The 15,372-nt window shown below is 38.1% G+C and overlaps 1 protein-coding gene across 1 annotated transcript in view; it reads right to left on the bottom strand.

Moving 5' to 3' along the window:
- LGR4 (leucine rich repeat containing G protein-coupled receptor 4) overlaps positions 1–15,372 on the bottom strand; it is a 101,574-nt gene that overhangs the window by 41,621 nt on the left and 44,581 nt on the right. Inside the window, exon 2 of the mRNA XM_042958100.1 lies at positions 5,156–5,227. Within this exon, the coding sequence (XP_042814034.1) occupies positions 5,156–5,227 (72 nt within the window). The remainder of the gene's footprint in view (positions 1–5,155; positions 5,228–15,372) is intronic.

Raw genomic sequence — 15,372 nt, forward strand, 5'->3', positions numbered from 1 at the left:
ATGGGACAGCCATTAAATGTGAATGAAAATTACAGATCAGATGATAATATATACCAACACTATTTTTCTGAGTTTGGACACCGTACTGCAGTTACTTAAATGGATTCTTCGAGTTTTTTTGGAATAACGATGCAATATTTAGTGGTAAAGAGGAATTATAACCGCAACTTACTCTCAAATGGTTCGGGAAAAAATGTACATATATTTTAGATTTCATAGTGTGTATGTGTGTGTGTATGGAGAGAAAAATGTTAACATTTGGAGAATCTGAGTAATGGTATGTGTGAAAATTCTTTATGCTTGCAATATTTTGTAAGTCTGAAATGTTATGTATGTGTGTGTATATATATAAATATGTTCTATATGTAAGTACTGGCCAAATTAAACTATTTAAAACTATTTAGTTTTGATCCACTCTGTTTGTATCTGATTTGAAATCTCCCTGTTCGAATCATTCACTAGTCCTCTTTTATAAAGTAATGCCTTAGTTTAGAATTAATTGCCCTAAAGATGAAAAAAATGATGAACAGGCTTGAATTAGGACACAGAGACCTAAGTTTTATTTTAGCACTGTGAGTCTTCTAAAGCCAAAGTATATTTTGAAACCAATGGAATTATCCTCATCTTCTAGTATGCATTAAACAATAAACTGTACAAGTGCCAAAGCTGGCAATGGTTTCTACTGCTATTGCAACATCTAAACTCAAAGTAACATCCATGGTAGCCTATGGAAAAGCAGTTGGATATCCCTTCTGTTGATTCTAATTAAATCATTTTCACAGCTCCACATTTCAGACATTCCCCAGATGCCTACCAATGCTCTGTAGGTCTCAAGGAAAGTCAGAAATAGTTGTGCCAGCATCACATTGGACTAGATTCTGTGGATGCTAAATGAATATTTTCTAGAATTCTGGCTTTCCTTTGGCATTGCTAACAAAAATCTATATTGACCCATTCCAACTTCCATCCGCAAGCAAAATAACCTCTCCCTAAAGTCAAGAAAATCGGGAAAACAAAGACTGCAAATGTGTACAAGGATTAGTGAAATTTACCTTACTCCTGTGGACATAGCACTTTACGGTCACAAAGCACCTTTACATAAATTACCCCATTTTCCCTTTACAATACTACTGTAAGGAGTTCCATGTTAAAGAGTAGGGAAACTAAGGCACAAAAATCAAGAGACCGTCCCAAGGTTTCAGATATTGTAGGTATTGAATTGAATATGTTTTTGTATGCTCAGAGACCGGAGTGTGGGGGGGACATCAGTGAATGGCATCCAGTCATTCAAGGCAAAAATCCTAGTCTCCTCCCTACTGCTCACTCTCATATCCAATTCAGTTCCTTCAGGATTAAGTCTAAACTCAGCTTAAAACAGCTTAAAATCAGCTTAAAACATCTGGCCTCATATCGTGACACTTCTCCATCTTTCAGTATTTCAAATTTCTCTATGTTTCAATAGGAATAACTGTGTTTTAACACTTCTGAAATGTCTGAAATGTCTACTTCTGTGTCTTTGCACCTGCTATCAGGTTCTTTCTGGAGCAGTCTTACTACCCATCCTTATCCCCATCTGATAATTCCTAGGTGTCCTTCAAAACTCTGCTGAAGCCATTCTAGGAAGCCTTCCCCAAATCCTACAGTCTCAAGGGAATACAATACTTTAGGCTTTCACTGACCTTGCACATATTCCGTTAAAACCCTTCATCACACCATACCAAGTGGTAGTCCCATACCTTCCCCTAGACAAATGTCGTACAGTTGAATTTTCTGCAGCGTTAGGAACGTTCTAGTATCTGTGCTGTCGAATACAATAGTCACTAGCCACAAGTGGCTACTGAGTACTTGAACGATGGTTAGTTTAACTAAGGAACTGGATTTTTTAATTCAATTTTAATTATTTTAAATCTAAAACTAAATAGTCACCTATGGCCTATGGCTATGGTTTTGGGCAACACAGCTATAGACAGACTGTCAACTCAAGGACAAAGACCATCCTTCCTTGTCTCTGTACCCCCGGTACCTACCAGAGTACCTGGCACAGAGCAGGATTCAGGGTTTATTGGAAGAATAATTAAATGTTTAATATCTATAAACACTTTTTCTGTATTGTTGGGAAGTGATTCCACCCAACACTCCAAGCATTCTGGATTATCATATAAAATTTAGCCAACCCGGTCACATCTTTTAAAGTGTACCTCATTAACTATAATGGAAAAAAAAAAAAAAAAAAACTTTAGTAAATCATTCATTTCTACTCAGGGCACTTCAGCTTCACAATCATGTTTAAATGACTTCCAGATGACTTCTGAATAAATGGTTACACTGTTTATGAAATATTACAATAGTCGTGGCAGCATCATTTTGGAATGTCAAAATCAACTACAGTGTTTTATAAGGAAAGAAATGGGCTTTTTACCATGGTTTTATTAACATGGAAAATAATTCCTTTAAATGCCTGAAGTTATTCCCAGAGTATTAAAGACTATATTGCAGTATTCTTTAAAAATAACCATCAGCTTTCCTAACTGAATTCATTTTTGAAATCCCATCCAGTATTTGGAGATGTGCTGGCTTGATTTGATAGGCTCCATCACTGCCAAAGCAGAATATGGAGAGAACATGACCTACCTGCAAAGAACTAGCATTCAAATTCAATTTGGTTCCAATGAAAAGTCTCAACTGATAGAATTCATGAGCTTGACATGTGAGATTTTAAGAAATCCAAGATGTGAACTTCACAAAGCAGAGACTAAGCAGGTTTGATTCCATATCCAGGCCCTCATTACAAAATCCCTCAGAGTGGAATTGGCCATCTGAGGCATCAACAAAGATGGCTGGTACCCAATCGCCCCACCCAGAGCAAAGAGAACTTGTCCATTTCTATCTGGTGCATCACACATCACGCAGTGATTATAAAATGGATGGACAACCACCTGCAAATGTCCTTTCATTGCATAATTACTCCTGTAAAGGGAGACTAATCCTAAAGTCTAAAACTTTATAAATAAATATATTTATGTTATATATACATATATATTTATAAATACATCAATAACAAATGAGAACAAATAAGCGAAGCATCTTTTAAAACCTTGAGCAAGGAGGTGGGGGCTTCAAATACACAGTTCACTCCTTTTTAATTTAAAATTTTAATTAAAAAATGAATAATTAGGGAGTTGGGTAGGCAAAATGGGTGAAGAGGGTCAAAAAGTACCAACTTCCAGGGAAGTCTGAGTGGCTCAGTCGGTTAAGTGTCTGACTTCGGCTCAGGTCATGATCTCATGGTTCGTGGGTTCGAGCCCTACATCGGACTCTGTGCTGACAGCTCAGGGCCTGGAGCCTGCTTCAGATCCCATGTCTCCCTCTCTCTCTGCCCCTCCCTCACTCATGCTCTTTCTCAAAAATAAATAAAAACATTTAAAAAAATAAAGAAACTTCAATATTCTCACTAAGTTATTAAAAAAAAGTACCAACTTCTAGTTATAAAATAAATAAGTCATGGAGATTTAAGGTACAGCACACTGAATATAGTTAATAATACTATATTGTGTATTTGAAAGTTGCTGAGTAAATCTTAAAAAAGTTCTCATCACAAGAAAAAATGTGTAACTAATGGTGAATGTTAACTAGACTTATTGTGGTGATCATTTCATGATATATACAAATATTAAATCATTACATTGTATACCTGAAACTAGTATGTTACTGGTCAACTATATCTCAATAAAATAAATGAATAACGTTACAAAATAATTAATGTTCACGCTTAATTCTTTTCCCCAAAGATAACATTTAGTATTATACATTCCACTGCTTTTTTGTATGCACTTTAAATAGTAAAATAAATACTCGCTATTATTTACACAACACTTGCTCTGTTTCATGCACTGTCCTAAGCATTCAACATCTATTAATTCATTCTGTCTTCACCAGAGGGAGGACTGTTGCTATCTGTACCTTATAGACAAAGAAACTGAGCAGAGGGAGGTTAAATAACTTGACCCAGTTCACAAGCTTAGAAGTGGCAAATGATCTCTGTTCGATTTTTGCTGTGGGAACACTGTGTTCAGCTAAGTAGTGTGGGAAGAAAAATTTCTCCAAAACTTTATTAAATCCTTATCTGCTATTTCAATGCTTTTGTCAGAAGCAAGGGAGCACACATAACCTGCATGGCTTTTATTTGATTCCTTTTCCCCATGTTGGGGGAGAGGCTGAGCTAAGATAGGAGACATTCGCAGACTTGGATCTAACACTCAACAGCTGGGCTGTAGGATACAATCTGTAATATGAATTTAGATTCCTTCAGGGCTGTATCTCTTTGATGTTCTTAGTATCAAGCTGTCCCCTTCTTACCTACATGTATTACATAATCCATTAGCCTGGCCATTAAAAACCTATATTTAACTGATTCAGATCTGATTTTATTTTTCACCTGGATTCCTATTATATAGTTTCCAATTACTTTAAAATGTAGTAGTGCCTATTTTTATCATAAACTTTAAAAAAAAGTCTGAAAAGCAAAACGAAATGAAGGTTAAAACAGATGGAAAGAAATTTTCCACAATGTCAACTGTTAAACTGGAAACGTGAGCTGCAGCTGACAAGTCCAGAAACATTCTTAAAGGTGTTCTAAGCGACTGGGATGATGTTCCATGCCTTCAACCAATCCCCAAAGGTCATGTGCAAATGTCCAAGGGGACCCACACTCAGTTTTCTGCTCGCTCCCAACAATATTGTCTCCTGCATCATGACCCTAAAACGCCTTGTATTATTTTTTTATGGTTGTGTTACCCATACAGCAACTCCTTTGGCAACAATGGTAATTACCCCAGCCTTGTTATCTCAGGATAACACTGTAATTAACTTGTGTCACTGCAGCATTCATGGTTATAATAATTGCAGCAAAAAATTCCTATGAAAGTAACATTTTTAGTTCTGGCTTTCAAAAATAACTTCAGCAATTACACTGCTTAAAAAAATCAAGTTTGTTTCCCCGAAAACAACATGATTTCCTCTGCACACAAAGCTCACTGAAACTGAGCTAATCTGAATGTTCCCTAAGAAACATTAGACTATCTCTTTTGTAAGAGCTTCCAAAGAGAATGGGGAAACAAAAACACAAATAAAACATATTTCTCAAAATATTACTTACAGCTCCTCTAGAAAAGGAAAGTTCTTAAATGCATCTTCTGGTAATTGAGTAATGTTGTTCATACTGATATCCCTGGAAAACATAAAATTAAGAATATTTTTTACTAAGTGATACTAGACTTAAAGAACTCAACTCAGAAAAATAATTAGCTGCTGACATCCTGTAAAGAAGAAAAATGAGCACACAAGACAGACATAGGGACAATCCTAATTTGGCTTCCAAATACAAAGTTAAATCTTTTATTATAAATGATGTCCCATAATTTAGAAATGTACCCAGGTCCTGGATTTTCCTTTCCCTCTTCAAATATCCTTGAGAAAAGAAAAAAGAAAACAGAAAGAAAAAAGAAAAGAAAAATGCCTCAAACTACCTACGACTGGGCCAGTTTGACTTCCCAGTGCTCTGGTATTCAAATGCTGTACCTGATAAAAATAAACAAATGAATACCCCAGGGCATGATAAAAGATTTGCAGGCATAGGTGGCTTCTTAAGTCACTGTCAGGGACAATAAAACAGGTCCTAGCTGTATTCCAGGCATCTTTTCTGCAAAACCTATAAAAGTCCTCCAGGTAATAGCTGTAAGGGGATTTAATTTTTAGCCTACGAAGAGATGCAACCTAGAGACATGTGCTTACATGACAGGTATGCTGTCCATTTACAGTTTTTCCTCAAAGAAGCAGCAGAAAGGAGAGAACTCACTTGATGATACAACTCGACAATTAACTACATTCAAACAGCTAAAAAATACTTTATTAACCATTTCCTTCCTCCCTGGCAACTGCCTTCTCAGTTGGTTTTCTCTTTCCACACTGTTTAATATGGACACTGTGAAAGACAGGTTAAGGCAGTCTCAGAGGGAAAGCCCCAGCATGCACTGGGACAGTTGCCTCAAATCAGGTTCCTCTGCCTCTTGTCTGTGGCTGGGCCCTCAGGCCTCTCTTTTCTAAAACTCACCATGAAAACTCACAAATGTGACTGCCTCATCACTAGTTTAGACACACTGATATATGAGGGTAGAAGAGAAATCAGCTAATAATAAAACACCCAAATCAGCTAACAATAAGAACACTAGGACTTTTATTAATTTGGTCAGGAGAAATTTTCTTTTAAAAGAGAGGACACCTGGGGCGCCTGGGTGGCTCAGTCGGTTAAGCATCCAACTTCAGCTCAGGTCATGATCTCACAGTTCCTGAGTTCGAGCCCCTCGTCAGGCTCTGTGCAGACAGCTCGGAGCCTGGTGCCTGCTTCGGATTCTGTCTCCCTCTCTCTGCCCCTCCCCCACATATGCTCTGTCTCTCTCTGTCTCAGAAATAAACAAACAAACAAATAAATAAGATGACACCTTCCGTACCAAAGTAGGTGAATCTCTTCTCCCTATCTTTTCCATTCATTGAAATTTGGAAATGGAATTCACATTCCTCTTTACGAGCTCTTCCCAAGGCAAGTTTGGAAACCTTTCTGGTTCAGGAATAACGGCAACAGCAGACACAAAACCAGCAATAGCAGTAGCAGCTAAGGTATAGAGAACACTGAAACTGTGGTAAGACCACACATAACATCTCCTTTTACAATGGGGAAGACTGGGGCTTCCTGAGGTACAGAACTCCCCAAGGCTACCCAACAAATGGTGTAACAGAAAATGTGCATCCCAGAGTCCATGATTTTAACTGCACACTGAGCCTTCCCAAGTATCACATGAGTCCTGTTACTTCTCTCCAGTGGTAGTCAAGATAGAAAGCAAAGCCATGCAAACTGGTGAAGCCACTCTAGACAACAGTGTGGAGGTGCCTCAGAAAGTTAAAGATGGAACTACCTTATGACCCAGCAGTTGCACCAGTTGGTATTTAGCCAAAGGATACAAAACTACAGATTCAAAGGGGTACATGCACCCCGATGTTTATAACAGCATTATCATCAATATAGAAAGAGTCCAAAAATCCATCACGGCATATGTATACTATGAAATATTACTCAGCCATCAAAAAGAATGAAATCTTACCATTTGTGATGACATATATGGAGCCAGAGTATATTATGCTAAGCAAAATTAAGTCAGTCAGACAAAGACAAAAACCATATTATTTCACTCATATGTGGAATTTAAGAAACAAAACAGATGAACATATAGGAAGGGAAAAAGAGACAGAGAAGGAAAAGCAAACCATAAGAGACTCTTAATGATAGAGAACAAAATGATGGTTGATGGAGGGAGGTGGGCAGGGGATGGGCTAAATGGGTGATGGGTACTAAGGAGAGCTCTTGTAATGATGAGCACTGGGTATTGTATGTAAGTGATGAATCACTAAATTCTATTCCGGAAACCAGTATTATACTATATGTTAACTAACTAGAATTTAAATAAATAAAAGTTTGAAGAAAAAAAAAAGATACAAAGCAAACTCACCATCCTACCGTGGGTGAAAGGGAAAGGGATACTGCCTCTAAGACCTAGGTACAATCATCAGTATATCTTAAGAGAACTTCTGCCTGACAATTTGAAAAAAAAAAAAAAAAAAGAATTATAAATAGCTTTAGGAATTGAGAAACCAAAGTTCATAAAAATTTGAGCATAAAACTGCCCTAGAGATGAATTCTATGTCCATAGGGATTCCAAAATTCCACACTCATTCCAAAATTTTATCACTGAAAATAACTAAAATTCTACTAAAGATAACTTATGAGAAAAACAAAATGAATACACTTTTCAAGGAATTATTATTATTAATTATTATTATATTATTATTATTTGAGACAGAGAGAGAGAAAGAGAACACAGGCAGGGGAGAGGGGCAGAAGGAGGGAGAAAGAATCCCAAGCTGACTCCTCACTCAGCACAGAGCCCGACTAGGGCCTCGATCCCATGACCCTGGGATCATGACCTGAGCTGGAATCAGGAGTCAGACGCTCAGCCAACTGAGCCACCCAGGCGTCCCTCCCTCAAGAATTATTTTTAAACACAGGCCCTGATAGTAATTTAGTCAGTGATCATTATCCTTGGGCAGGGGAAGGGAAACTCTTTGTTTTTCATAAACATTCAAGCAACTTACTGGAGAAATAGCACCAAAATAGGGTGCTTCTAAAGAAGCAGGTTCAACTCCTGACACTGCCAATAGCCACTGTGTAATCCTGGTCCTCAGTTTACTCATCTGTGAATGAGAGCACTGAACCGAATGGCTGAGGGGCTTCCCAGCTTGAAACCATATACTTCTATGATTTACCTTTTCCTGTAGTTTTCATGGAGGGGCCCATCCTCCCTGATGAAATTATATGAGGTTCATTTTGTGGAAAAGGAATGTTTCTGGAAAATTTACCATAACACAAAATTTAAAGACTATTAGTTTCCCATTATAAAACCACTGAGTCACTCCCACTGCAAAACTATTTGCTCTTACCCAATGAAATCATTCTTAAGAATACAACAAAACGTTTAGTCACACTTTTGAAAGGCAAAATAGTAATCTGAGTAAGCAGTGATCCTTAAAATATCACACGACTATGGTGCTCTTTAGCCATTCCAATAAATGGAGAAAGAAGGACGACCACAATTTATTACTTTACGAAAGGAGGCACTCCATGCAGTTGCCCCTAAGCTTGGCACACCTGAAGTCAGGTGAACATCACAGTAACAGAAAAACTGATTACTTGCCTCACCATAAAAAGACACATAATTAGAAATTACACCACACTATTCTCAGCATTCCAATTTTTTAAAACACAGACACCTATACACTTCTCTCATTTTTTCCCCTCAGAGTAACAAGACATGACAGGTAGTTCTGCTGTGAGCTATAAATGCAATCAGTAGGACTCTATATTTACAAACTAATATGTTTTAAACATGTGGTGAGGTTTTGTTTCAAAGCTTTAGACACAGGAGCAACACTAGCTTCCACAATGTTCTGAATTTCCACATACCCAGAGAGGTTCCATATCTTTATAGGTGTTTTCTCTCATATTTTCAGGGCTTTAAACAAAACATTTGAGAATAAGAAAGAAAAAAAAAAGCAGAAGGGGGAGCCTACAAGATGTTATCTCCAGAGAAGTTCTGGAAACATGTGGTTACAGATTATAAGGTGGGTGGGTACTCATTTAAAATAATGAGGGCTAATGGTGATAAACAACCTACAGACAAGCCTTGGAGAAGATTCCAGACCTGACATCACCAACACCGACAAGAGAGCTTATGGCTGGAAAGGATGCTGGGGGTGAGAAGTTAACTGTAACAATTTACAAATGGAAGCCCTACACCATACTTACCAACATCTCAGGCTCACAAGCCATATGAATTATCAAAACATGTAAGTTAAAAAATTTGTATAGAAAATGTTCAGCTAAAAGATAAACCTTAAGATCAGTGGTTTGACATTCAGATGAGCAGCACAACCTTATAGTGGTAACCTCTGAAGTTAAACCCAGTGATCTGCCATTCCGGGTCGCTATGAAGAAAATAAATCTAACATAGAAAACCAAAAATCATACAAGGTCAGAGCACCGCCAACTCAAAACATCTCTGAGGGCAATTTCAAGAGAGCCGATGGCTGTAACTGGAGTTGGCCTGGCATAGTTGGAAGTGCACGGGTTGGCAGCCACACAGACCAAGATCTACTTACGAACTTACAAGACTAGCTGTGTGATCATGGGCAAGCTGTTCATCTCTCCTGAGTCCCAGCTACTTCACTTGGGAAAAAAAGAGGCAGTAATAACCAGACCTCGTAGACTGCTATGAAGATCAGAAAATGTCAAGTCACGTAGAAGAAGCTAAATAAGTGATAAAGTATCAGCTTACTATCATCCATGTTTTTGCGGCTCCTGGAAGCTGGCTGGCTGAGCCCAGTGCAGTGAAAGCTAGCAGGCAAAGTGGCACACTGCCTTTGGTGGCCTTTCTTCCTCAGAGAGAAAACCAGTTTTACACAAGAGAAACATTAAATGGTACAGAAGACCTAGAACCTGGAGTCCTGTCCACTATAAAACTAGACTTTAAACTCCAGAACTCCAGGGGTCAAAGAGTTTTAAGCTAGAAGAGCACTTTGAGGTCAAATACTTCATTTTAAAAGAAAAAAAAAAGTTGAAGCATAGGCATTGAGGTGCTAATCAAACACTTGAAAGTAAGGAAGAGAAGGAGAGAGACAGAAGAAGAAAGGGAAAGAAAGAAAAAGAAAAAAGAAAAGAAGAAAGAGGGAGAAAGAAAACAGAAAAGAAAAGAGAAGAAATAAAAGGAATTACATTCTTATAGGAAATTTTTGGAAGGACAAGGGAGGACAAGAGCCAATTTCAAAAAGATTAGGATGACTTCACATAGTTTAGTGACAAGCAGTGAACAGAACCCAGAACTTTTAAAAGGATGCTTGACTGTATCTTTTCTATACATATTTGTTCCCTAACAGATTTCTTTACACTTAGTTCTCTCTGGAACAGAATACACGTCAGCATATTATGCTGACACAATGCAATACTCCCAAATTTTTACCGCAGAGATCAGAAATACAAAATCACATTACCTCATTAGGAGGGGGGCAGGGGGGAAGCTGAATGCTCAAACACTAGCAGTGGCTGGTTTCAAAATTAAAATTTAAAGGGTACAATTGTTTAATTGAAACTGCTAAATCTCCCCAGTGGTTAAACTCTCATCTTTTTTCCCTCATAAAATTCACTACTTCTAAAGTATCTACAGAGTAAAAAGGAACATCGTGTTTCAACAAGGTTCCTTTTTAAAACCCCTGTAAAATGCTCCAGAAGCAAGACTAACCTGTTTGCTGATGGCCAAGCGTGTACCACCTTCGACTCCGCCATTGTATGCTCACTGGGTCTGGGCCTCCTGCCACAGAATTATTTAATTTGTAATATACTCTGATTGACCCAATGTTATCTAAATTTGAATAAGTCCTCCTGTTTGTACTAGATAAAAGTGTGCTGCTACTGCCACATTGTTGATGATATCTCGAACACTACCCAGCGGTTTAAAGTCCCTAAACAACATACAGGTTCTAGAGAACACTGGGTTCTTTCATGTTGTTCTCTAGGAAATGGTTGTGTCTTTAAACTCCACGAGCACCTGTTGATAATAAATACTATCCCAATGACTTTTCTAGGGTCTTCTGTAATTAGCCAAAAATTTCAGGTCTCCAATCGCAGATGTATGCAGTATGAACAAAAAAAAAAAACAAAAAAACAAAACTAGAACTAAATTTGAAAGATGCCTCTGGCGGGACAAATTTGAAGGGGAGATCTCTCTAACCCACCAATTGCGCTGACAAACACAGAAGACCAAATCCTAGTCAAAGCTTATGAAGGGTTCACTTCTTTTCTGAAAGGATTCTGTCTCTTTAGACAAGCAATCTCTTTTTCTCCCTCTCTCACTCTTCTTTTTATAACAAAAGTGATCCATGTGCATTCATTTTTTAAAAACTGAATACAGAGAAAACCATTCACAATATTAATAGCCAGAAATAACCACAGTCCTATTTCATGGATGTCCTTATAGATTTTTTTCTACACATGGTATATATTTTTTACAAATCTGAAATCATATAGTTCTGAACATGCTTATCTATTGGCACCTAAGATTCTTCATTTACAAAATAAAATAAAAACTTCTCTGAAAATATATTTTAATAAAAGTAAAACCTTGGACTGCAAGTAACTTGTTCTGCAAGATGAGCAAACATCTGGGTTTTTTTTTTTTTTTAATGTTTATTTATTTTTGAGAGAGAGAAACAGAGCGTGAGCAGGGGAGGGGCAAAGAGAAAGAGGGAGACACAGAGTCTGAAGCTGGCTCCAGGCTCTGAGCTGTCAGCACAGAGCCTGACGCAGGGCTTGAACTCACGAACCGCGAGATCATGACCTGAGCCGAAGCCGGACACTTAACTGACTGAGCCACCCAGGTGCCCCAAGATGAGCAAACATTTCTAATAAATTTTAAGCTGATAAACAAGTGATGTCTTGCAATACAAGTAGTATGTGACACCCAACGTCACCTGATCCCAACTGAGCCAATGGTTCTTGAAGTTTGCTTTGATATATAAGTGCTTTGGATTACAAGCGTGTTTTCAGAACAAATTATGCTCGCAAACCAAGGTTTTACTGTATTACCATCTCATATTATCTAGATGCTATCTTTGGCAGGCTGTACATCATGAGATGAGAAACTCTTTGTCAGTGAAAGCAACTATGCCAAAAGGAAAATTAATTAGGGATTTTCTACAAAAGGAGATACATTTAACATTAGCTACTTACGTGCAAGGCAAAGTGCTAAGATGGTGAGGCTTCTGTGTCAAAAGATACATTCACAGTTCTTTTTTTTTCTTTTTCTTTTTTTAATTAAAATCCATCACTCTATTCTCCACTTACTATCACTATATTTTGTCGCAACATCCAATTAAATTTAACTTTTAAAAAATGCATTATTGCATTTCGAAAGCAATCAGGGCAGCTATGTATATTTGAAGGTACTGCTCTTTATACGGCAGAAATGAGGCCAAAACAGTTTATATAGTACTTCACTCAGATTTTGCTCCAGAGAGATTTTCCTGACCTTACATGTTTTTTTGGCACTGCTAGAATCCAACTAGATGTCACAACAGACACCCCTCTAAAACCGTGTGCAACATTTCTACTACAGTTTTAGGCAGCAGAAATTGGCTCCATGTTATCTAGCGCCTTCCTTGGTGTTTCAAACGCAGACTCTGTTTTCCAGTGGGAAGAATCCAAACCTTGCTTCCCTGCAGCCTTGCAGGCCTTAAGAAGATGTCTGCTAAAACGCCCCATATTGGCGCTTAAAAATAAATTTTAGTTTACTGCAGAGAAAAGTTACCACCTTGTAAACTCATTATCTGTTGAAAGTACTTGAATATCCTAGTATGTAATCTTCCTAACAATACAGAAAGGCTGGAGAAAACGCCAACTTCAAATCTTAAAAAAAAAAAAAAAAAAAGGAAAACTTTTTGCCTTAAGAGATATAGGGAAGAATGTTTAATGCATTTTATGATCATCTCTTCTACTGGATTAAAACTTCGACCTCAGGCCCTTTTAGAATTTCTCTATTAAAGACTTCCAAAGGTACATTGCCATTGCTAAGAAAATGAAAAGATAAGAAACAGACTGGAATAAAATATTTGCCAAACACAGAAGATCAAGGAACTGTACCTACAATATAGAAAGAACTCTCAAAATTCAGGAAGAAAATAATCCAGATTTGTAAGTGGGCAAAAAGATTTAAACAGACACTTCACGAAAGAGGACACAAATGGCAGAAAGCACATAAAAAGATGTTCTACATTAGCCAGTGGGGAAACGCAAAGTATATCACAAGATACCACACCACACAACTATCAGGATGGCTGAAGTATGAAAGAAAAAGGGCTGAAAATATCAAGTGCTGACAAGGATACAGAGCAAGAGGAACTCTCATATACTGCTAGTAGGAATGCAAAATGGTGCCACCACTTTGGAAAACAGTTTAGCAGATTCTTTTTTTTCTTTTTAAGTTTATTCAGTTTTTTCATTTATTTTGAGAGAGAGAGAGAGAGAGAGAAACACAAGCAGGGGAGGGACAGAGAGAGAGAGGAGAAAGAGAATCCCAACCAGGGTCCATGCTCTCAGCTGGGAGCCCAACATATGACTTACACTCATGAATTGTGAGATTCATGACCCGAGCCAAAACCAAGAGCTGGAGACTTAACCGACTGAGCCACGCAGGTGCCCCCGGCAAATTCTTATAAACACGTGCCTATGACCATATGACTCAGCAATGCTAGGTATATAAATAATTGTCAAAAACCGGAACAACCCAAATACCCTTCACCTGGTGAATGGATAAAGAAACTGTGGTGTATCTATACAATAGAATAATACCCAGCAACAAAAAGGAGACTGCTTATATAAGCAGGAGCATGGATGAATCTCAAATACCTTATACAAAGTTAATGCCCGACTCAAAAGACTACACACTGTATTCCATTTATTTTTTAATTTTTTTCATGTTCACTTATTTTTGAGAGACAGAGTGCAGAGGGAAGGGGAAAGGGCAGAGAGAGAGAGAGGGATACACAGAATCCGGAACAGGCTCCAGGCTCTGAGCTGTCAAGCACAGAGCCCTATATGGGGCTCAAACTCACAAACCATGAGATCATGACCTGAGCTGAAGTAGGACGCTAAACCAACGGAGCCACCCCAGGCACCCCTGTATTCCATTTATACGGCATACCAGAAATGGCAAACTTTTAGAGACAGAAAACTGATCAGTGGTGGCCAACAGCTGGGAGATGCAATGGGAGACAGGATGGCTACAGAAGAGCACAGGAGCACTTTTGGTGTGATGAAAATACTCTATATCTTGACTTTGATGGGGGTTATGGGATTGTATTTATCAAAACTCTTAGAACTGTACGTTAAACAGTAAGTTTTACCATATGTAAATTAAACCTCAACAGCTGTTTTTATAAATAAGGGCAAATATATTACCCCCTCACATTTCTCCCACAGGAAAAAATAATCCTATGGCTAAGAGCTCCTCTTTCCCAGCTTTACCCAAAACCAAAGGATGTTGTTACACACAGTGCTGGCTTCAGAACAAGGAAACATGCAGTTTTGTTTTGTTGCTTTTTAATTTGTTTTGTTTTTCCAACCTCTGCTATCCACTTGCAGTAGGACATCAGACCAAACCTCTTCATTCTCTCTTTACTAAACCTATTAGGTTTGTGCCTATGTGCTGGGCGCTGGGTATATAAAGACAAGTAAGACAGTGTTTACTCCAAGAGTGTTCTGAAACAGCAGAAAGGCAATAATGAACGATAAGTAAATATTGTGATGTGTGTGGCACAGCCAGGGAAGATGATCAACCAAACTTGGAACTGGAGAAAGGCTTCCAAAGGCAAAGGCTGTGGTGCCAAGGTGTAATGGACAGATATTACTTTATAGAGAGCTGCTGTTTCAATCTGTGCTCTCACTCATGAGGTTGGCACTCTTTCTCAGCAGAGACGCAATTGGCATGTTGAGCAGGATTAATTCTTCATTATTCAAGACAACCTTGCTCACTATAGGGCACTTGGCACCCCTGTTCCCCTTGGCGCACTAATTAGTGCAACTAAAAACATTCCCCAAACACGTCCAACCTTCCCATAGCAAGCTGGTAGTGCAGAGAGGGAGATGAAATGTAGTTAGCAGGTGGCATATGGCATTTAAGAAAATGTGTAATAAACACCTAAAATCAGATTAAGTAT

The sequence above is a fragment of the Panthera tigris genome, chromosome D1, assembly GCF_018350195.1.
Source record: "Panthera tigris isolate Pti1 chromosome D1, P.tigris_Pti1_mat1.1, whole genome shotgun sequence".
Taxonomy (NCBI): Eukaryota; Metazoa; Chordata; class Mammalia; order Carnivora; family Felidae; genus Panthera; species Panthera tigris.